The 23,064-nt window shown below is 47.6% G+C and overlaps 5 protein-coding genes across 5 annotated transcripts; 3 read left to right on the top strand and 2 right to left on the bottom strand.

Annotated features, from left to right (window-relative positions):
- METBIDRAFT_26714 (serine/threonine protein kinase) lies at nucleotides 1–3,036 on the top strand (the record flags this gene model as incomplete). The annotated part of the gene is made up of 1 exon (XM_018855326.1): nucleotides 1–3,036. A coding segment is annotated over one exon (3,036 nt), but the record flags the coding sequence as incomplete, so codon positions are not given.
- A 50-nt stretch (nucleotides 3,037–3,086) lies between these two features.
- Nucleotides 3,087–6,126, bottom strand: ATG1 (serine/threonine protein kinase). The gene has a single exon (XM_018855735.1). It carries the CDS (start codon nucleotides 5,824–5,826, stop codon nucleotides 3,295–3,297), a length of 2,532 nt encoding a protein of 843 aa, XP_018712403.1. The 5' UTR covers nucleotides 5,827–6,126; the 3' UTR covers nucleotides 3,087–3,294.
- Nucleotides 6,127–9,428: 3,302 nt separating this feature from the next.
- VPS13 (membrane morphogenesis protein) lies at nucleotides 9,429–18,752 on the top strand (the record flags this gene model as incomplete). The annotated part of the gene is made up of 1 exon (XM_018857157.1): nucleotides 9,429–18,752. One exon carries the CDS (start codon nucleotides 9,429–9,431, stop codon nucleotides 18,750–18,752), a length of 9,324 nt encoding a protein of 3,107 aa, XP_018712402.1.
- Nucleotides 18,753–19,781, bottom strand: FMT1 (methionyl-tRNA formyltransferase; the record flags this gene model as incomplete). Its single annotated transcript, XM_018857148.1, has 1 exon — nucleotides 18,753–19,781. One exon carries the CDS (start codon nucleotides 19,779–19,781, stop codon nucleotides 18,753–18,755), a length of 1,029 nt encoding a protein of 342 aa, XP_018712401.1.
- Nucleotides 19,782–21,153: 1,372 nt separating this feature from the next.
- On the top strand, nucleotides 21,154–22,590 carry METBIDRAFT_40591 (uncharacterized protein; the record flags this gene model as incomplete). The annotated part of the gene is made up of 1 exon (XM_018857292.1): nucleotides 21,154–22,590. One exon carries the CDS (start codon nucleotides 21,154–21,156, stop codon nucleotides 22,588–22,590), a length of 1,437 nt encoding a protein of 478 aa, XP_018712400.1.
- Nucleotides 22,591–23,064: the final 474 nt, after the last annotated feature.

The following is a 23,064-nucleotide window of genomic DNA, read 5'->3' as shown; positions in this document are numbered from 1 at the left end:
ATCAAAGAAACCTCGCACGTGTCGCTCGAGTACGACCCGGCGTCGCGCCGCAAGGTGCTCAACACATACGAGATCCTCCGTGATATCGGCAGCGGCGAGCACGGCAAGGTCAAGCTCGCCAAGAACTTGGTCAACAACGAGCTCGTGGCCATCAAGATCGTCAGCAGGAAGCCCAAGGACCGGCGCCTCCGCATGCGCCGGCCGTCCGCCGAGGCCGAGCAGCCGGCCGCCAACGCGCATGAGGCCCGGATCCGCCGCGAGATCGCCATCATGAAGCGCTGCGACCACCCGCATATCGTGCGCTTCAAGGAGGTGCTCGACGACCGTGCGCTGCTCAAAATCTACCTTGTGCTTGAGTACATGGACCGCGGCGAGATCAAGTGGAAGCGGCTGTCGCCCGTGGCCACGCCGCGCCAGCTTGGCAGCACGCTGCCAGAGCAGCTTCCGTGCTGGGCCGGCCAGCGGCGTGCCAGTGGCTTGGCCCCGCAGGCCCCGCTGGACGGCGACCTCTTGTCCCGCGAGTTCTCGCCAAACCTCTCCTTCCGCCAGTCACGGCGCATTTTCCGCGACGTCTTGTTGGGGCTCGAGTACTTGCACATGCGGGGCATTGTGCACCGCGACATCAAGCCGGCCAACTTGCTCGTCAGCTCGGACGACACCGTCAAGATCTCGGACTTCGGCGTGTCGTTTGCGTCCTCGCTCGGCTCCACCGAGGACGGCGTCTACTTCAGTGACATGGAGTTGGCGAAGACCGTCGGCACCCCGGCGTTCTTTGCCCCGGAGCTCTGCCAGACCTCCATAGCGGACGGCAACACCCCGGCCGAGGCGTCGGCGCATGCCAGCCCGCCAGAACCGGCCTCTCCCGCCACGGCCAGAGGCTCGCCCAGTCTCCCCAAGGTCGACCACAAGATCGACATCTGGGCCTTGGGCGTCACCCTCTACTGTCTTCTCTTTGGGCGCGTGCCTTTCAACGCCGACTCGGAATTCGCCCTCTTCAGCGTCATTGTCAACGAGGAGCTTCAGTTCCCGGACTCCCGCTCGTCGTTCTGCTCCCCACAGGAGGTGGCGGAGGAAGAGTTTGTGCTCGCGAAGGATCTCCTCCGCAGAATGCTAGACAAAAACAGCAAGCGCAGAATCGACATCGACGAGATAAAGCGCCATGCGTTTGTCCTCATGGACTTGGAGAACGATCCTGCAAAGCTCCACGAGTTCTACTTCCTCAACTCCGACCACCCCCACCCCGATCTGGATGGCAAAGATCGTTCCCAGAACTGCAGCCCGACGGTGGGTGCTGCCACCAGAGTTGGCGGTATCATTGTGAAGTCTTCCACCAAATACAGTACGCCAAGCATGGCTTCCGCCTCTGCTACTACTGTGGATGGCGATGCTCCGCATACGGCGAAAGAGCATGGACAGAGCCCCATGATCACGCTGGTCGACGAGACGGGCATGGCTAATGGATCGACCGCCTCTTCTTTGAAAGGCCAAAAATCTCCTCTGCCGTCCCCAGTGGCGGCGCTGGGATCCGCACAATGCTCACCAAAATTGACCCATGGGTCAATATTGACTACATCTTCACAGCCAAATCATACAAATCCACTCATACAGTCTACAAGCAAAGCATCAATTGCAATCGGAAACTCTTTACTCCACGATGTGATGGACTTTGGCTCGACTCTTCGAAGAGACAGCCTGGGCTCTCTAGAGGCACCGCGAATAGAGACGAAGAGAAATGTGGGAGGCGATCTCTACATGAAAACCCAGTCTGCACTCGAGGCATTCAAGGATATTCAAAAGTCGGATGATAAGCGGAGAAAATCCAGCTTATTTGCTAACTTGAGCCGCAATTCCAGTTTGTCAGTTTCAGGCAAGCAAAACAACCCTTCGCATGATAGTCATTCTCAGACGCAGCACGTCGCTTCCATACCAATTGGCTCTCATGTTGAATCATCTCTGAGCAAAATTAAGGTCGGTCCAATAAGCATTGATTCAAATAGGAGACCTTCATCTGTTATTTCATTACCTTTGACGGAAAGTTTTGCGTCTTTAGATAGCTTCAATGACGCCTATCTCAATTCCAAGTACCAGGAGTTCAAAAAGAAGAAACACGCAATGAGCCTTATGAATGACAGTGTGACGCAGTCCGATTCTGCGCTAGCCAAAGTGATGGACACGTCTCATGGAATAACCGAGAAATTCAAGAATTTCAACTTAGGGTATCTGATGGCTAGAGAAAGCAAAACTTCAGACGTTCGCGCTGGCACGAACCATGACGAAGTTGAGCCCCGAGCTGCTAAGAAAACTTTTGTCAATTTACACAACTCCTCGGATTCGGAATCATGCAGTTCTCAATCATCGTGCTCTCTGAACAGTAGTAGCGAGAACGAGGAAGAAGGTAACCTCACACTCAAGTTCCCATCGAAGGTGGCTCCCAGACTGAGGCCGCCGTTTTTGACACTTGGAAATCGAGCGTTTTCTCATGATTCAAATCTCACAGAATTGGCGCATCTGCCAAAGACAAACTACTACACCCCTTATCTGTTCCAAGAGCTGCTTCTTGAACTTGAGGACGTTCCAGAAAGTTTGATGGGAGGTGGGCCAATTCCTGCGTTGCCCGAACCTATTCCAAAACTGGAAACTGTGACTGAGGACCCAGTGACAGTCGGATCGCCCCCATTGGCGAGTCAGTTCTTGAAATCGAAAATAGTCCAGAACAACCCAGCTCAAAGCTCTCCATTGAGAACTGAAATAGTTGGTACACCCGATAGTTCGCAGGCAGGTGGTATGATGCAAGTGGGTCTAGATGCGCAATTGAGCAGAAAAGATTCTGAAGTAAGAAATTATACCATCGACAGAGGCTATTTCAACAACCACTACAAGAAGGAGCATGTCAGAGGCCCTCTACCATTTTCAAAGCACCTAGACGCTGATAAAGAGAGCCAATCAAAATTGAACTCAAAAAGTTTGATTGGAAAGCATGTTAGACCCCACTACACTCGCTCAAACTCCATCACGTTGGGGCTACTTCAGCACGAGCCATCCAATCTTGAGTAGCCTTCATCAGGAACTAATTATTGGTCATTGAATACTTCTTATTTAGTTCTGTCACCAAAAAGTTTTATAAAGTGAAATGCAGTAAGAATTATAGTAATAATCCTGATATTCCCCGATCTATGTACCCAATTTTGCACTCTCTGTGAGTGAAAAAAAATAATATATAAAAAAAAAAGTTAGAGAAGGGGTTGAGAGGAAACAAAAAAGAATCTCCAACACGGTCTAAATGAAGGATGTTGCTCAAAACAAGTCCAACTTTCTCTTGAGAACGGACAATCTATTGCCGATACTGACAATAAATCTCTCAATCGTGGCTTTGTCTTCGGCGTCTAGCCTCTCTTCTTCGGCACCTTCCTCATCAAGTAAAGCTTCAAGCATCCAAATAGCAGTACTATAAGCGAGCTCACATCCTTTCAAGTCCTCCTTTACAAGCTCGTTGACAGCTGCATTTCTAGATATCTCCAAAGCTCGATCAAAAATCAATTTCTCCGAGCTGACTTTGCTTGCGACAATATGAGCATTAACCCCAGAGTCCCCAGAGCCTCCAGAGCCTCCGATATACATGTTACGGCTCTCATTGAAGGGTGGAGACGAAACAGAAGCGTTTGACTGAGAAATGCTCTCAAGAGCCTCTTCCAACCTCAACTTGATATATTCCGCTTTCTCTAAGCACTCGTTGAACTTCTCTCGTATCCATTGCACTAATTCGTTGATTTTTACCAAAGATTGGCAGTTTAAAGATTTGACAAGCTGCCGCGTGTCTGTAGTGTCATCTTTCTCATAGTATAATCCCCACCACTCACTAGCAATTACCATACCTTTAGCAAGTAATGAAAGTGTTTTAACATACAAAACAACACCCTCTTCACATATGGTCTTGACAATTGAGGGTGGTAGGTTATCGTCATGCTGAAGGAAATCCTCATCTGTGTTGTCCGAGGGTGGAGAAGGAATCAACTGACTGAACTTGACATCTGCAAATAAATTGACTGCATGTGCTTTGGTTGCTAGAGACTCCAAATTGTTAAGAAACTTCTCATCCTCTGAAAATAGCACTTCTGTTCCGTGAGCCGCGTTTGCAGCAATCGTACTTGAGATTGGCAAGTTCAATTTATTTAGGAGAAGATTATTCTCGAACTCCAAGCTCGAGCCCTCTTGTCTTTGACGGGATCCATCAGAAACCTGCTCGTCTTCGAGGATAGTATTTTCAGCAGTCGTGTTACCGAAAATTCTATGGGAAGCCAAAGTGATGGCTTTTCCCAATGCATTAGAGGGAGAAATGGACACAGAAATTTTCCGGTCCCCGTAAAGACCGTGTTGACTTCCAGAAGAGTTTGACCGTTGTGAGTTTCTGCGAGCAATCAAAGCGTCTCTTTCCGAGCTGGCGTTCAGCCGGCGGCGCCCTAAGTCTCTTGTTCCGACTTTCGCTAATTCGTCGGCAATGGCATTCACTTCAACAGCTCTTTTTTCTACCACCACGTAATCTTTTTCCAAGATGATGTCTTCTTTATTTGTTCCAGGTCCATGCCTCTTCTCCATGTATCTTGGTTGTGTGAAGCGTGTGGATGAAGATGGATCGGGGCTGTTCTTCGTGATAATCAGCATGATTTGCTCGTCTCGCGGCGCAACTGTATGACTTGGGATCAGCACATGGGATCTGTGTATGTCTTTATTGTCGAAGGGCTTAGAAAAGGATGCACCTTTTTCTTCGAATTTGTCATCACTCAGAATAGGCTGTATGAAATTGGCTCTGTCAGAGTCCTTGATCGGAGAGATATACTCGCTGATAAAGAGGTTTTCGTCCATATGAGATGTCTCCAATGGTTTGTTGTTACTCTCGAGCTTGTTGACAATCAATGGGTCATTAAAAAACTCATTGAACGAGACCCTTTCAGTGGGGTTGTACTTTAAGAGAGACCTTATCAAGCTCTTCAACGATTCAGGCACATGGGCGGACGAGGAAAATTTGATTTTGTCGTGTGATTTCTCGATATTTTTCAAGAGCTCAATATGATTAACTGCCCTAAACGGGGGTTTACCCACGGTCATCTCATAGAATACAGCACCCACAGACCACAAGTCAGCATTTGCCGTGTACTTCTCGTACCGGAGAATCTCTGGGGCCATATAGAGCGGCGAGCCACACAAGGTCTCTGCCATGGAGGTTGACGGCAAGAACCGGGCAAAGCCAAAATCAGCTATCTTCAAAATGGGCAATTCCCACAAGCCTGCGAAGTTGCCGGTGTCAAATTCTTGCTGTGAATGTGCTGGAGGGCAGAGTAGGAGGTTTTGCGGCTTAATGTCTCTGTGGACCAAGCTCTTACTCCTCAAGAACTGTAGGGCCGAACTGAGCTGCTGAAGGAAGTGCACAACCAAGGTGGCATTGAGTCCGCGGGAGTCTTCCGGACTCGGATATCTTTGCATGAGCGAGGAAATCACAGGGTGGGTTTTGATGAGCTGGCCTCTTTTCCGGATGAAATACGACAAGTCGCCCATGGAGCAGTAGTCCATGACCAAAAAGAAGTAGGTCGCGGTTTGCAAGTAGTCCAACAAGCCGACGATGTGCGGGTGTTTCATTGACTTTAGGATGGAGATCTCAATCTCTAGGTTCTCCAAGAGCCTCTTCAGTTTGAGTGTCAGCCGGACGACGCTTTTGATGGCCACAGCCTGGTTTGTGTTGGGGTTTCGGCACTTGTACACGGTGGCGAAGGAGCCCTTGCCGATTTCTGGGCCCACTTCATAGATGCCTATGCTACCTAGATCCAGAGACATTGACGGCAAAGAGCTTTGTGGTTTGTTTTTGGGAAAAAACAAGGGGTGTTTCTACAGCCGATGCTGGGATCAGGGTGCGAGCGAAGAGACACGCGAGGGCAAAACACCTAGTGAGCACAGGTTTTTGGGGCGAGGATTCAGGGGAATGGTGGAGCTGAAATATTTGTCTGGAAGGGAGCTTACACCAGAAAGTTTCTAAGCGACAAATATTGGGCCGTGGAGATCTGAAAAACACGGCTCCTTGTATGGCGCAGAGTGGGTGTTGGTTGAGGGAAATGTGGCGTCACGGAATATATGGGGGGGGGGGGGGGGGGGGGGGCCGGCACAGAGTGCGTGGCAGGGGCCTCGGGGAGATTGGCTGTGTATTTTTTTAGGGCTTTTCGAGGGGTTTTTTTCAACACTTTTCTAGCTTTTTCCCGTGGTTTTTGGAGGCTTGTGTTCAGGAAAAGGGCCGGGGGTCCAGTCGAGCAGTGTGTTCAGACAAGAGGCTCACCAAAAAGTGTGCGGGGGGTATCCAGGTTTTTTTGATGGGGAGATAGGTTTTTTTCTCGCTGTTCCTTATCGTCTTTGCTCGGGGCCTACAGCGCTCACTGTCAAATGTGGGCCTGCGTGCACAGGCGGCGCACGTACTGTGAGGGGGTAGATTCCAGGAGGCCGAGAACAATAGCAGTGCGGCAGCCTGAGGCGTTTTGTCCAGCAAGAAAGTAGAGGCAGGGCGGCTAGCTAGGCCGGATCAGAGGGAGGCAGAGCGGAGCCACAAAAAGGATCCTGAAAGACAGACGCCCGGGAGCAAAGCAAGAAACGGGGTATGCACTCCTGACAAATAGGAAAGAGGGCGGGATGTGGAGTGACTCGGCTGACTGTTGCTTATCGTGCCAAAGAATCCCAAGAGTAGCAGCCCGGGGACTGGGGTTAGAGTAGAAGGCGCGATAAGATAGAGTCACGTGGCAGGGTGGGGAGGGAGCTGGGGCCTTCTGGGGCAGAGACGCAGGAAAGGCGGGGCGCGGGCCGGATGTATCTGGGAACCGAGGCAGATGTGTAGTGTTGGTGTAGTGGTGTAATGTTAGTAATGTTCGTGTAATTTTCGTATTGTTAGTAATGTTAGGTTATTGTAGGTGTAGTGTTGGTGTGATGTTATGGTAGTGTAGGTGTAGTGTAGGTGTAGTGTAGGTGTATTGTTGGTGTATTGTAGGTGTATTGTTGGTGGATTGTAGGTGTATTGTTGGTGGATTGTAGGTGTATTGTTGGTGGATTGTAGGTGTATTGTTAGTGGAGTGTATTGTTAGTGGATTGTAGGTGTAGCGTTCGTATGGTGTATTGAAGGTATATTGTTGTAATAATGCTGGTGAAATTTTGATGTATTGTAGGTGTAGCGTTGGAGGTCAAGGCCCACTGCGCTTCTATTCCCTACAGTGATTTTTGCTCGTGCCTCATGTGTTTGTATGCATTGGTCGGCTTTATACTGCTTGACTATTGATTGGCACTATACTGGCTGAGAAAATTGACTGGTACTATTTTGGTCGAACCTATATCGGCTGGGCCTGTATTAGTCGACCATTCATTGATTGAGCATGATTATCATTCTTTTCTAATTGCCTGGTTACCAATATTTCTCGTACTTGGTTTGCTCGATTTTCGCGTGCTTTATGAGAATGGTGCGAAGGGTCATTTAGCGAGCCGTCCGGACTGAAGAAGTATAAAATGTCAAGTATATCATCAGCTCTTGCAAAACGCTGCGCGGCCTTCGGGAAACCACTTTTGTGCCTCGAATATGGCTGGAAAGGCCATGATCTTTTTTTTGCGCTTGGGGTGAGTTTTGTGTTGGTGCCTCGATTGCCGAGTTTTCGTCGCTAGGCTAGTCTTAAATTACCAAGTCCGCACGCGCTTGTCGGGTCTTTAGATACTTCTAGTGAGAGCTGTCGCCACGAAAGCTTTCAGTACCCTCAACAGCAAAATGGCCTCGAAGACTAATTCTTTTTGGCAGCTTATAGATAAACCATTTTTATTATTGAGATTCACTTTCGTTTAACTGAACATAACTACTAAAGCTAGGCCTGGACCATCAATCCATATCCAGCTATCAGGATAATTTACACAAGTAAATAGAAAATTAGCGACAAAAGGAAAAATAACTCCGTCGTTTCTGCTAGTTCCTCTGAAGTGCTCTTTGAAACAACTTCGCTTCCAAGACTTCCAATCACTATCGCATCTGGAAGCGAATTTGAGGCTCTCCTGTGAAGTACTCGCTGGCATAAAGGTAGATGTAATTCTATTTCTCTGATTATTTTGGAGCTCTAATTTCTATTCTATCTTTCTATCCCTTTTTTGGTAGTCACGTGAAGAAAGACCCTGAAACCTGAAAACTTATGCAGTGACTTATTCAGACTGATAGCTCACGAAACTCATGAGAAGTGCGCATAGCAATATATGCGCTTACAGGGACTTCAATGCTTAGCTGATACCAGGGCCCTTACGTCTATAGCACCATGAGTTGTATTTCTATGGGATCCATCAAGTACACAGGATATCCAGCACATATTTAACATCAGGTGTCGGAGTATAGGTTGGGAAAAATAACCCATGTTCAATTTGACGCTCACAAGCTTCTGGCCATTCTTGGAACCCGTTTGTTCGGAACCCAACATGCAGAGGATTTTGCGACTAGATAGATCGAAGCTAGTGACTTATTTTAGGTTCTGAAAGACCCTTTCACATAGTTCGCAGATACTTTAAACCTCAGCAAATTTCGGCTGGTATCGGAGGATTATCTGCTTAGGTTGCAAGATTTAAAACGGCTTGGTAGTTCTGAGCATGGCCAAAAAATGAGCCGCCAACTAAAATGTCTGGATTGTTGCAAATTTACATTCCGTGGCGGTTTACAACAAAACATACATAGGTCTTTGAAATGCCATCTCTTATCAATGGCGAAAAACACCTCCTCCAAGAAGCTGACTACATCACTTCAAAAAACGAATAAGCAATAGCCTGCGGGTTCTAGGACAGCGAAACAGAGTAAAATCACCACAGCCTCTAAAGGTATCTGTGAGACCAACCGGTTCTGTGAAACGCTCATAAAAATGTTTGCATATGTGTGGCCCATAAAAAGTTTGAGAGAATCAAGAAACGGGGTCTCTGACGTGATCCAAAGATTGAATTTGCTCAAAGTATGGAATTGTCTCGAGTCGCATGACGAAAGGCAGCTTCCCATGTTAATGTTTTAGTGATGGCAGTGTGTCTCGATTTGATCGTATTGTTTTGAAGCCAACTAAAACCTAAGCCTTAAATTTCAAGAGGCTACTCTATTTTCACAGTGCAACACAGATTCAATGGTGCCAACCCCCCATCTTTCAAAATAATTTGGGGCTAGTTTCCATGCATGGCGCCGCACCGGCCTGGCTTGCTTTGCTTGTCGCACTAGGCAAATTAGGCTCTACTCTCATCCCCACCCAAGCAAATCTGAAATTCCAGATTCCACAACTTTCCCCCAAAACTCATCAGCCCACGTGAAACAGCCCGAATTGCAAAGTAGAAGAGAACTCGGGCCAGATAGCCGAAAAAACCCAGAGAAAAACCCACGCCTTTACTGATTCTACCCCACAGCAATGTTCGAGTCCATCGTGTCCACGCTAATCAACAGGTTCCTTGGGGCATACATCGAAAACTTCGACTCGAAGTCGCTAAACATCGGCATTTGGAGCGGAGACGTGCGCTTGAAGAACTTGAGGCTCAAGAAGGAATCGCTCGATAAGTTCAGGCTTCCGCTAGACGTGAAGTTCGGCCATTTGGGAGAGCTTACTTTGCAGATCCCCTGGTCCAATTTGAAGGGCAAGCCCGTGAAGGTCATTATTGAGGACGTGTACCTTTTGGCGCTGCCAATTATCCTCGAGGACTTCGATGCAGACGAGGACCACAGGCGTATGCAGCAGATCAAACAAGACAAGTTGAAGGATTTGGAGGCGTTGCAGAGTGCCATCAACTCCAACGACAACAACTTGCCCAGCTCGCCAGCGGGAAACGAGAGCTTCACCGAGAGCCTCGTCACCAAAATCGTCGACAATTTGCAGGTGACGATCAAGAATATCCACGTGCGCTACGAAGATGACGCGGTGCTCACCGAAAACCCCTATTCTTTGGGGCTCACGCTCTCGGAGCTCTCTGCGGCGTCGACCGATGAAAACTGGCTGCCCAGCTTCATAGCTATCACCCAGAGCTTCACGCGGAAATTGCTTGTTTTGCGCAATTTCGCCTGCTACATGACGACGGAGTCAGCCTCGATCTACGACGACGACCCAGCCTTGATTTTGCTGCTGCTCAAGGCATGCTTCACACAGCCAGAAGAGTCGTTCCAATATCTCTTGAAGCCCGTGTCTGGAGAGGGCCACTTAGTCATGCACAAGGCGGGTGCCACGGATGAACATCCGCACATCCGAGCAGAGCTCTTCTTTGACGAGTTCGGCATCGACTTTGACAGTCACCAGTACCGTGACATCTTGTGGACGGCACTGAAGTTCCACTGGTACCAGAAAACATGGAAGTTCCGAAAGTTGCGCCCACGGCTTGCCCTCGAGGATGCGCCCAAGGAATGGTTCAAGTATGCGGCGGTCTCGGTCTTGAACGAGATCCACGAGAAAAACCACAAGTGGAGCTGGGACCATTTCCGCACGCGCAGAGACCAGAGGAAGGCGTACATCAGCTTATGGAAGCAGAAGTTGATGAAACGGGTCCTCACGCCAGACCAGCAGACGGAATTCACTGCGCTCGAAGAGGCCCTCTCTTATGAGGACATCAAGTTCTACCGATCGCTCACTCGGAACGAGGTGAGAAAAGAAAACTTGGTGGCCCCACCGGCGCAAACCAACCTGGAAGAAATGCCCGGGGGCTGGTTTTCTTCGTGGTGGGGCGGTGCCCAGACTAGCGAGCCAACCACGGAGGCCCCAGAGGACGAGGGGGGCTTGGATTTGACTTTGACGGACGAACAACGCAAGGCCCTCTACGAAACAATTGACTACAACGAAAACCAACCTTCTGCAGACCTTGATGCGCCCCGTGATAGGGTCACCATGGAGGTATTGGTGAACTTGAAGAGAGGTGGCATCTCGCTCAAGCAGGACAAGGAGTCGCCTGCTCTTGCAGAGGTGATCATCGAGGGGTGCCAGACCCAGTTTTTCCAAAGACCCAACTCCTTTTTGGCAAACTTCCAGTTACAAGAGTTCAAGATCGAGGATGGCACCACCAAGCCGCTCTACAAGCATATTGTTAGCGTGAAGCATGACCATTCCCAGTTGCACGCGGACTCGTCCAAGAATAAGGCGCTTGAGGGGAAAAGGGATCCGTTTTTCCAGTTTTCTTTCGAGCACAATCCTCTAGATGGATCGGCAGACTCTTCGCTCTTGGCTAAGTTGAAGTCCATGACTATTTTCTACAACCACATTTTTGTTGCAGAGATCATCAAGTTTTTCAAACCACCCAACATCCATCTTGATACCGTGGGCGCAATCATGAACGCAGCAGAAGCGACCATGGAGGGCTTTACTTCTCAAACCAGAATCGGGCTTCAATATGCCTTGGAAGAGCATAAGACACTCAACGTTAAGCTCGATCTCCAAGCCCCGTTGTTGATTTTACCGCTTGACCCAAGGAGCTGGAAATCTCCTGTTGCAATCATTGATGCCGGTCACTTGAGCGTGACCAGTGATTTGGTTGATAAACGCACTATTGAAAAGTTCAGCTCGAAGCAAAGCTACACAGAGGAGGATTGGGGAGAGCTCAACACCTTGATGTATGATAAGTTCAATCTTCATCTCCAGGACGCTCAGTTTTTGGTTGGGCCTACCATCAAGGACACGATGGAGCAGCTTCATACCAAAAGATCCAAGAATTCTGCATTGATCTTAGACAACTTTGACTTCAGGCTTTCTGTTGGAATCTCCATCCTTTCTAGTGCAACTAACTTAGCAAGGTTCAGGGTCAGCGGAGAGGTTCCTAATATCAATCTTGCACTCAGTGACTTTCAGTATAAGACCATCATGCAGTTGGTCGATATATTGATTCCAAACACGGAGGAAGAAGAAGATGAGAGCTCCAGCGTATTCAATGCTTTTGGTACCAGCAGCAAACTCGAAGAGATCGAAGACGCCGACAAGACATCAAAAGCGAGCTCTTCTGCTCAGCAAGATTCCCAACACTTGGTTGAAATCGACTTCAGAGTGGAGAAAGTGGTAGTTGCCATGTTCCGGTGCATAAACGGAATTACACTTGAAACGGAACATCTCATTGATATCATCGGGGACTCTTTGAATTTTACTTTCTTCAAAACAGAAAAGAATATGCACCTAGACTTGTCTTTGACTGATATCAACTTGGTTGATCACATTGAAACATCGGGTATTAAAGAGTTCGAGAATTTGGTCTCTTCCAATAGTTTTCTCGAGGAAGAAGCGGTCACGAGAAAGAACCCAGAACTCTTCAAACTCGAATACGATAGGGTTCAAAGAATCGTTGAGCACAATGGTAAAGAAATTGAAATCTTTGATCAAAACATCGCTTTGGACATGTCGGCGTTGAAATGCGTTGTCTCTAGAAAGTCGTTATTGAGTCTTTTGAACTTTGTTCTTAACACATTCACAGATGCGAATGCCGAGTCTACACCTGCGGATGAACTCAAGCATAACGATGTCACTGATGACACCGTTGCACCTCAGAAAATAAATGTTCTTGTCAACCTTGATAGTATCATTGTTGTTTTGAATGAAGATGGAATAAAGTTGGCTACTTTGCAGTTAAGCACTGCCTTGATCAAAGTGTTAGTTCTTCCAGTGGAATTACAAGTTAACGGAAAGCTTGGGGCATTGACATTGCACGATGAATCAAATCAAGGTCTGCCTAGGAATTCAGTTTTCCGAAGTCTTGTCAGCATCGAAGGGGATAATTTAGCAGAATTTTCCTACAAAACTTTTGACCCCGAAACACACAACGAACCTTATCAGAGCTCTATTGAATTCACAACTGCTGCTACAAAAGTCAATTTTGTAGAGGAGGCGTTTGTGAAGATATTCTCTTATTTGAACAAATTTCAAAGAATGAAAGCGATATACGATAGCGCACGCGAAGCTGCTATCAATCAAGCAAACCAGATCGACAATGCAGGCAAGATAAAACTCAACATCTTGGTTCGGGCTCCCATTGTTCATTTCCCCAAATTTGTTGAGGGTCATACTGACAATCATGATGTTTTAATCGCGGAGCTCGGTGAGCTATACTTGAGCAATGTTTTTGAGGTGAAGAGTGGTGTTTTTCATAATATCATTGAAGCTGGTTTGAGAAACATCAACATCAACACCCACTTCAATTTTATGAATGACGTCATTCAAAACGGAAAGATTGTTGAGAACTTGGACGTCAACTTCAATGTCGACTATGTTGAAGAAGATGTAGATGAAATACCGAACGTTGTTATAGTCGGTAGAACACATGAGATCAACATGAAATTGACAGAATTGCAATTGCGGTATATGAACAATCTCCAGAATTCAATATCAAGAGCTTTCAGCGTTTCTGACGAAGGCTCTTTGATTGATATCGAAGAAGATGCAGATCAGGCAAATGCAGCCATGAAATACCACTCTTCTGGGCATAGAAGATCTTCCATTATGGCCCAGCAAATTGCGAAGGCAAAGACGCAGACAGAAATTAAGCAAGCTAACCCAAAGAAGGAATCAGTTTTTTTCAACTTTGAAATTCCCAAGATTTCGTTAACCTTGTACAATAAGACAAAGTGTCTTCTGGAATTTGAGTCCAAGAAACTTTGCTCTTTGGCTGTTAACTCTTTCAAACTGAGCTTCACGATGAGGAAGGACAGTCATTTCGAGGCTGATGTTTCAGTATCTTCTTTCACCATAAGTGACGTAAGAGAGGGGACAGAAAACAAGTTTGCTGAAATCATCTCTCCTATTGACGGCGATAGACAACAGTTTTTTCTCAATGCATCTACAAGTGGCGAGTGTGATAACAAAATAACAACACTTATGCTTACCGTGGATGAGCCAAGAACAGTTCTTGCGCTTGACCACATCTTTGAGTTACAGGCGTTCGCATACAAAGGTTTCGAACTAGACTCTCCAATCGTGGTGAGAGATTATTTGAAAAGTGAGAACGATCAAAACAGTGGCTTCACTTTACCGGATGATGGATCCACTAAAACTTCAAATGTTTCACCTAAATCTGCAAATATTGGATTGTCAGTTAATATTATTAACCCTTCAGTGATACTTTTGGCTGACTCTACCAAGGTAGACACTGAGGCCCTTGTCTTTAAGGTGGAACAGGTTTTGTTTACGAGTCAAAACATTATTTCTCTCGCGGTGGAGAATGTTGGAATGTATGTGGTTCGAATGGACAGATTTCAAGACCAAAGAATGCGGATAATCGATGATTTTTCCATGTCATTTGCTCTAGACTCTAGGGGCTCCACTCCCACAGAGCTTTTGACCAGCATGCAACTTTCTGTTGACCCATTGTTGTTGAGAATATCTTTGCATGATATCCGGCTTGCCATGAGAATCTTTGAGAAAGCAAATGTATTTTACACTCAGGCTCAGACGGCGGTGAATAAAGGAAAAACAAATGTTGACTACAGCATGTCTGAAGACTTCAAGCGTAAACTCGCAAAGCACGCGCCCAGTTCCGTGTCAAGTATTTTTGGGGGTGCAAAGAAACCATCTAGTGACCATCCTACTCCTGAAGTGGCTGTTGCGGGAGAGGAGTTTGAGTCTCGAATTGGAGGTGCACGCTTGGTATTGATCGGAGACGTACACGAGTTGCCTGTATTGGACATGGGAATAAAGCCATTTGAGGTCAAAATTTTCAATTGGTCCACTGAGTTAAGTGCTGAAGCTCATTTTGAATCGTACGTTAACATTTACAACTACGCCAAATCCACATGGGAGCCACTTTTAGAATCTTGGCAAATGGCTGTTTACGCATCCAAAGTCCTCACTCCCAAACCTCGCATGATGATTGAGGTTGTCTCTAGGGATATTGCTCAATTGAGTATATCCTCAAGATCAGTGGCACTTCTCTCCCAGATTGCCGCATCAATCACAGCTGACGTGGCCCCAAAGACAAGAGAAAAATTAGCACCATACATTGTTCGAAATGAAACAGGCTTTGATATTGAGGTTTGGATCGACCGTGATGACGAGCTGCAACTGAACAAACAAGTGATTCCCTTAGATGGGAAAGTTCCTTGGGAGTTTGAGGATTGGAGAACCATCCGTGAAAACTTGGATACCGATAGTGCATCTGATGTTTTGGGAGTGAAACTTCTAGACTCCAAATATGACCCTATTAGAAGAATTTGTGCAAGTGGGGAAGGGGAGGAAGTTTTTTCACTTTACCCGCCGGTGAATGGTATTCACAATAGGTTGGTAAGCGAAATTACACTTGGAAGTGATAATGTGAAAACCATTCGTTTGAGGTCAACCGTGACGATCAGAAATAGCGCAGAAATACCCATAGCTGTGAAATTGGTTCAAAGAGAAAATGACTCTGATTTCGAGCTTGTGATTGATCTGGGCCAAGAGAAAGCTTTGCCTATCGACACGGTTTACAGTGAAAAGTTCAAGATCAGGCCGCATATTGAAACAAAATTTAATTGGTCAAACGAGAGTCTAGATTGGAAGTCGTTGATGCAAGATGGACGGTCCCTCCAATGTTCTATGATTGGTAGCGGAGAAGAGTCATCGTACTTTTTCCAAGCAGAGGCACAATATCAAAAGAGTGAGCCCCTCGCGAAGATATATCCACATTTGACAGTGGTGATATCCGCTCCTTTGGAAATTGAAAATTTGTTACCATTTGATTTCAATTTCAGGTTATATGACAAAAGCTCGAAAAAAGATTGGAATGGTAGAGTGAAAAAGGGCAAGAGCTCATTTATCCAAGTTGTGACTTTGGAAAGCTTATTGCTCTTGAGTGTCGAACCATGTGGCTGTGGGTTTGGAAAATCAGAGTTTGCTATCATCAATTCAAGGAGAGACACCAAGTTTAAACGTGAATCTTCCACAAGCGTCAAGAATGAGAGTGGACAGACAGTCAAACTCAGGATGTACTATCCCAAGAATCAATCCTCTAAAACAAGTTTGAAAGTTGTGATTTATTCGCCCTACGTGATTCTCAACAGAACCGGGCAAAACCTCCAAATTGGAGAGAATTCAAAGCATAACCCAGCTGTAAGTATGGGCTCGAAGGGAGAGGAGAATACACCTCACATTTTCTCATTCGAAAATGACGACGATAGACTGAACAGAGCCTTGGCCAAAATTGGAGACTCATCTTGGTCAGATCGTCTAAGCTTTGATGCCATTGGACAAGTCACTGGGATGGCCGTGCAAACACCAGGAAAAAGTACAGAAAAGAATTTTGGTGTTTCTATCGCAGAAGGCGAAGGAAAGTACAATTTGACCAAGGTTATCACTTTTGCCCCTAGATATGTCATGAGAAACTGTTTGGAGGAGCCCGTGGTGATTGCTGAAAACGGCTCCACTAAGCAATTTCAACTTGGCCCTGGAGAATTATATCCATTATATGATTTGAGACGGAATTTGCAAAAGACAATGCTTCTTAAGTTCGCCCGAGATGGAAATCACTGGTCGTCGCCTTTTGCTATTGACGACATTGGGCAGATTTTCTTGAAGGCACAAAAAGCTTCGACTGGTCAGGTTCTCCTCAAAGTCAACATCATCACTGAAAATGCAACCATTTACATTCAGATTGAAAATGCAAACAATGCCTGGCCATTCTCCATCAGGAATTTCACTGATGCTGACTTTTATTTGTACCAGGGCAATCCTAGCATAAATCTGAACGGGGAAGTTGTGAAAAAAGATGTGGATTACAAACCAATTTACTACAAAGTGCCTGCAAAGAGTGTGATGCCTTATTCTTACGATTATCCAAATGCTGTCGTAAAGGAAATCATCATCAGATCTCACGGGCGCGAAAGATCCATCAACTTAGCCGAGATAGGAAACCTAAAACCATTCAGGCTACCTCAAACATCTGAACAAGAGCAAATTATTGTTGACCTCAATGTTGTTGCCGATGGCCCCACTCAATCATTGGTAATCACGAAGTACGATCCTTCATTGAGTTTGTACAAGCTACAGGATGGGAACAATTCCAATACAAATGTTGGTCAACTGAATTTTGAAGTCAATGAGCAAGATGAAAATTACTACACGAAGATTTTTACAAGGTTCGAAGGGTTCGGGCTCTCTTTTATTAACAACAGATCTCAGGAGTTGTGTTACTTATCCCTCCGAGGCGTTGAATTGAGATACAACGAGTCAGACTTATACCAAAACTTGAGTATGAAATTGAAGTGGATCCAGTTGGACAACCAACTATACGGAGGAATATTTCCTATCATTATCTACCCGACCTTAGTACCGAGATCAGGAAAAGAACTCAATAATCACCCATCATTTAGTGCATCGGTTTGCAAAGTGAAGGACGAAAGCCATGGTGTTTTATTTATCAAATATGCAACAGTCCTTTTGCAAGAGATGTCTATTGAGGTCGACGAAGACTTTTTGTTTGCATTGATAGACTTTGCCAAATTCCCAGGAGCAAGTTGGAATATAGAGATTGAAGACAAGTTATGTGATGAGAACCTTGAGATACCCGAGCCAAAGAAATTGGCAGAGGCAAGTGACATTTATTTCGAGGCACTTCATTTGCAGCCAGCTCTTACGAACTTATCATTTGTGCGGACCGAGAGAGTTAATGCCGAAGATAGATCTACGTCACAAAATACCTTGATGTTCTTCGTGAACATGTTGACTATGGCTATCGGAAACATCAATGATGCACCAATCAAGCTCAATGCATTGTTCATTGAGAATATTCGAGTGCCAATACCAATTCTTATGGAGTCTATCCGGACCCATTATGGGCAATCGTTCTTTTACCAATTGCACAAAATCTTAGGCTCTGCAGATTTCTTGGGAAATCCAGTTGGTTTGTTCAACAACCTCTCCTCAGGAGTTCTTGATATATTCTACGAGCCTTATCAGGGGTTTGTCATCAACGATCGACCTCAAGAGATCGGAATCGGCATAGCAAAAGGAGGGTTGAGTTTCCTTAAAAAGTCTGTTTTCGGATTCTCCGACTCGTTTGCGAAGGTGACTGGATCGCTTGCAAAGGGCTTGTCAGTTGCCACAATGGACCGAAAGTTTCAGGAAAGGCGGAGACTCAACCAACGAAGAAATAGACCTAAACATGCGCTCTATGGATTCACCTCAGGTGCGAACTCTTTCTTCGACTCTATTTCATCAGGTGTGACAGGTATTGCCCAAGCACCATTCGAAGGTGCCACGAAAGAAGGTGCGGGTGGCTTTTTTAAGGGGCTAGGCAAAGGTGTGATTGGCTTGCCAACAAAGACTGCCATTGGAATCTTCGATCTTGCTTCCAACGTCAGTGAAGGAATCCGAAACACAACCACAGTCTTTGACGCGGATGGCTTGGAGAAAATTAGACTTCCAAGGTACATTTCCTATGACAATGTGATCCGACCATACTCTGCGAGAGAAGCCCAAGGCCAGTTCTGGCTCAAAACTATAGATGGAGGTTCATTGTTTGACGAAACTTACGTTGCACACTTGATCATGCCAGGCGAAGAAAAGGCTGTGTTGATTACGTTCAAAAAGATTGTTTTGTTCGAAATGAATTCTTTGAAGACGTCTTGGATTGTCGCCTTCAGCCAAGTGAAGAGCGTGTCGCTAGAAACGACAGGTGTGAGCTTAATCCTACAGAACAGAAGAGGGCCATTCTTGCCCGTCCCGGAGAAAAAGAGCAGGATGTTCTTGTACAACAAGATGAAAGTCGCCGTGGATAGGTATAACAAGACATGTCAGGTTGAGTTGTGATCAGAGACTTGATGCGTCAGATGAGATGAATTGACATGCAGTGGTGCCAGACCTCTTCTTGAGATTCTTCATGAACTCTGCGGGCGACTCCAAGCCGCAATATTGAAATTTGAGTTTCTTGACGGACACGTACGAATCTGAGGTTTTCACCACTAGACCATCTGCGCTAAGAGTGAAGGTACCTGGCGTGGAAAGCGAGTCGAGTTCAGCACAAGTCAGGAGCTCATGAATATCGTCAAGGATGACTTTGAAATTGCCCTGGAGGGGCTTTTTTTTCTTCAATATATCCACGTACTTGTACGAGTGCAAAGGCCCCAAGGCGTCGTTCAAACGGCGCACCTGCCTGGAGGACATTTGTCCCCATTTGACCTCTGACTTTGCAGGGGATAATTTTGGAGCCAAAGAGTATTGCTCCAAACTTTGGAAATGCGGCGGGTTCGTGTATGAGCCACTGTACACGACGTCCGCCAAGAGGTCGGCCCCAACAGTGGCGAGTTTTTCCTGTAAAGAGACAAATTTGTCGTCGTTGAGAATCTCCACCTCCTCGGATTGGCAGATGATGTCGCCATGGTCAAATTTGGTCGGATGCAACGTTTGAACGGTGACACCGGTGGACTTACAGTCTTCCATGAGCGCATGCTGGATGGGCGACGAGCCGCTGAATTTGGGGAGAAGCGACGGGTGGACATTGAGTCCTCCGTAGCGCAATGAGGCCAAAAACTTGCCTGGAATGAGTTTGCCGTAAGACACCGCCACGGCAAGATCGTAATTTTGCGGCAATGCAGAGGCCACGATTTCCGCCGAGGAGTCTACGCGGAACACGCGCAAGCCATTGCCAAGTGCATATGTGCCGATGGGCAAGTCCACGAATTGCTTGAGATTTCTGCCTGTGGGTTTTATCGACCTGGTATAGACATCCAAACTAGAGATGAGCCCGGGCCTGGAGCGATGGAGCTCGGCGAGCTTGCGGAGTGAGGCCACGCTGAATAGGTCCAGGCCAAAAAAAGCTATGCGGAGACCCGACGGCATGGCTAGAAGTGAGGGGGACGGATCTACGTGTTTACAAGAGTGCTGGAGCAGAGTGCTGGCGGTGGATTTTCGTTTGGACTGGGACGGTGATGCGGTCAGGTGCGCGATGTGCGCGTTGTGATTCGGGCAGCCTAGAGACAGGCCGCCCCGGGGTATGAGGACGGAAGTGGAGAGATTTTTATTTTGTCATGTAGGATGGATTCGCAGTTATTGCTTGGGTACATTGATGAGGTAGTTTGAGTTCATGTATGTTTTGCTGTTTTTTGTTGCTGTTATTGTTGGTAGGATGGACACGAGTTTATATGGAGATTGTGAGTCGTGGCCGCAAACAATTGATGTTATAGTATTACCATGGAAGATGTAGTGCTTGTGATCTTTCGAACACTCTAAATCAGTGTGTGTTTATGGGTGCTCTGGTAAGTTATAACAGACGAAAGGAAGAAAGGAAGAAAAGAAGAAAAGAAGAAAAGAAGAAAGGGGAAGAGAAGGTAAGAGTAGGTAAGAGAAGGGAAGATAAGAAAAAAGAAGAAAGGAAGGAGAAGTAAAAAAGGAAAAGAGAAAAAAAGGCGAGGACAAAGAAAAATCTGAGCTGCACGAACAGTGCAGGGAGCAAAAACCACTAAACCAATAGCCATACAATCAAATACCAAAAGACGGAAATATCCATTAACTAAAATTAAAAAAAAATTGTATTATCCAAGCCTTGGCGCGCACCGAGCCCCGCGGCCCTAACTGCCCGCGACCTTTTCTCCACTACAAAACAAGCTTCTGACATATTCAGTATAGATGCAATTCACAACACACGTCCTTTTTCAACTGCTCCAAGATTGGGCATGACGCGTGAAACTGTACCGAATTTGTCTTGATATTATTGGCCTGCTGACTAGCCGTTCGAACCCCTTGTCTTTTCCTTCGGGCCCTTCATGCCCAAAGCGTCTAGATACAAGGAATAGCACCACGCGCTGAAAACAAGGCGCTTCACAGGGCGCTTGGAACACAGGGCTACAAGGTCACGTTACACTCTAAGAAACACAGGACTACGAATTGAGGCCCAAGAATACAAGGCCTTTGAAGTCAAGACAAGATTAACCACAAATAGAAAGCCGCAAGCCAAAATCACAGGGCCAAAATCACAGGGCCAAAATCGCTAGGTCTCACAAACCCGCACCTCCCGCGTGGCACTTCAACTCGAGGCCCCATTCTTTTGCGGCGCTAGAAAATAGAGCCACACTGCCCGCGGCCGCGGCGCTGGGCCTGACACCTGTCACCAAGCTCGGCCCCATAAACAGCGCCGCGCCGCGCCCAAAACAACAAAAAAAAAAGACACGTCTTTCTACATCTGCCAACGCTACCACCCGCCAGCGCCCTCGCCATGATCCCCTCTTCCGTCCACAAAACACTCGTTTTGCTTTCGTGCACGTTCTTGGGCCTCATCTGCGGCACGCTCTACCTCTACCTGTCGTACAGCCCGCAATTGGCGCAGCGGCTCCAGTACCTGGCCACTAACGCGCTGTCCATAGCCTTGGTGGGCAGTCTCGGCGTGGCCGTGTCGGGCCCCATGGCGGGGCTCGCCGTGGACAGAAAGGGGTACACGGGCGCGCTCTGCGCCGGCGGCTCGCTCATTGTGTTGGGCTACTTCGTGCTTCGCCGCCAGTACACGCACACGTACCTGAACGTGGCGTTGTCGTGCCTCTGTCTCTTCTCCGTGGGCGCCGGGTCCACGTTGATCAACCTGGCGTGCCTCAAGTGCTGTGCCGTGACGTTCCCGAGCCTCCGCGGCGTGGCCACGTCGTTGCCCTTGGCGCTCTACGGGCTCTCGGCGATGTTCTACCTGGTGGTGGCGCTGGTGTTCTACGCGGGCGACACTGCGGGCTTCTTGCGCTTCTTGATGGCGTCCGTGGCCGCTCTTTTTGCGCTCTGCAGCCCCTGTGTCATGCTCTGCGACCGCAGGCCCTGCCTGTCCGGCCGCACCGTGCGGCTCGCCGACTCCATCGAGATGGTCAATCTCCGCGGGCTTTCGGAGATGAAAGGGGCGCTCTCGCCATGCGCCACTCCCACAAGCGGGCCTGCAGACTTGCACGGTCTCGCGCTCCTTCGCCTGCCGCGCTTCTGGCTCCTCTTCCTCATCACGGGCGCCATGGCCTCCTTGGGCCAGATGTACATCTACTCGGTAGGCTACATGGTCAAGGCGCTTGTGATCCGCAACTTCGACATCGATGCGGCTGCGGCCACCAGCCTGTCTGTGGACATGGTGATCCAGAACCAACAGCAGGTGCAGGTCGCGCTCCTCTCCATGACCAACTGCGTGGGCCGGCTCGTCGCGGGCGTGATGGGCGACATCATCTCCCAAACGTTCCGCAAGCTGCGCGCCTGGCTTCTCTTTGTACCCGGCGTGGGCCTTGTGTGCACACAGGTCTTGGGCCATGCCATCACCAGCCACGAGTATTTGGGTGTTGCGTCGATGCTCTCGGGCTTTTTCTACGGCTACACGCTATGTATCATGCCCACAATCGTAGGCGATGCGTTTGGAATCGCCAACTTTTCAGGCAACTGGGGGCTTGTGGGGCTTGCGCCGGTCGTGCCCAGTTTCGTCTTGACAAACCTCTTTGGCAAGGTCTACGACTCGAAATCGGCCGCGGGCGTCGATGGCGTGTATACCTGCACGTTGGGGAGCCGCTGCTACTCGCTGGTGTTCAACTTGAGCCTGGGTGTGTCGATCTTGGCCTTACTAGTGGTGGGGGTGCTTAATTTCGGTGACCGATACTACACCAGTAGGGCGTTGGCGACAAAGGGGAAACTTGCGGGTTAGACTGGTGCGAGCCTCCTCAGAAGGGACACCACGAGCTCGAGCTGGGACCAATACGTCTCATAACAGGGTGTCTTCCCTAATTCAAGGTCACGAGAAAGACGCGCCTTACCCGAGCTGATGACTCTGGGTTAGAACAGACGCTTGCCATTTTTGCCGTGCTTCAAACTTTACAAGAGATACCAAAAAAGTGCTGCTATTCGCAGTAACCCGGTATCATGAGCATTCAATCCAGGACTTTTACCCGCTACAGGCGACACTGCCCGCATGTGTTGTTGTGGTATAATTATAGCATCACCCGGACTGAGGTCGCATCCGACCTGCTCTCTCACTACAACTCCAAAGGCCATTCAATTCTCCCAAAGAGTCAATGACATCCACTAATTTCCGGGCGGTATACGCACCCAAGACCATGCATCTCAGTTTATGCGAAAGTGAGTACTTGATAACATACTATCAGCTACTGTCCACAGTGAC

The sequence above is a fragment of the Metschnikowia bicuspidata genome (assembly GCF_001664035.1).
Source record: "Metschnikowia bicuspidata var. bicuspidata NRRL YB-4993 chromosome Unknown METBIscaffold_2, whole genome shotgun sequence".
NCBI lineage: Eukaryota > Fungi > Ascomycota > Pichiomycetes > Serinales > Metschnikowiaceae > Metschnikowia > Metschnikowia bicuspidata.
The sequence above is the reverse complement of the archived record's forward strand: the minus strand, read 5'-3'. Positions and strand labels throughout refer to the sequence as shown.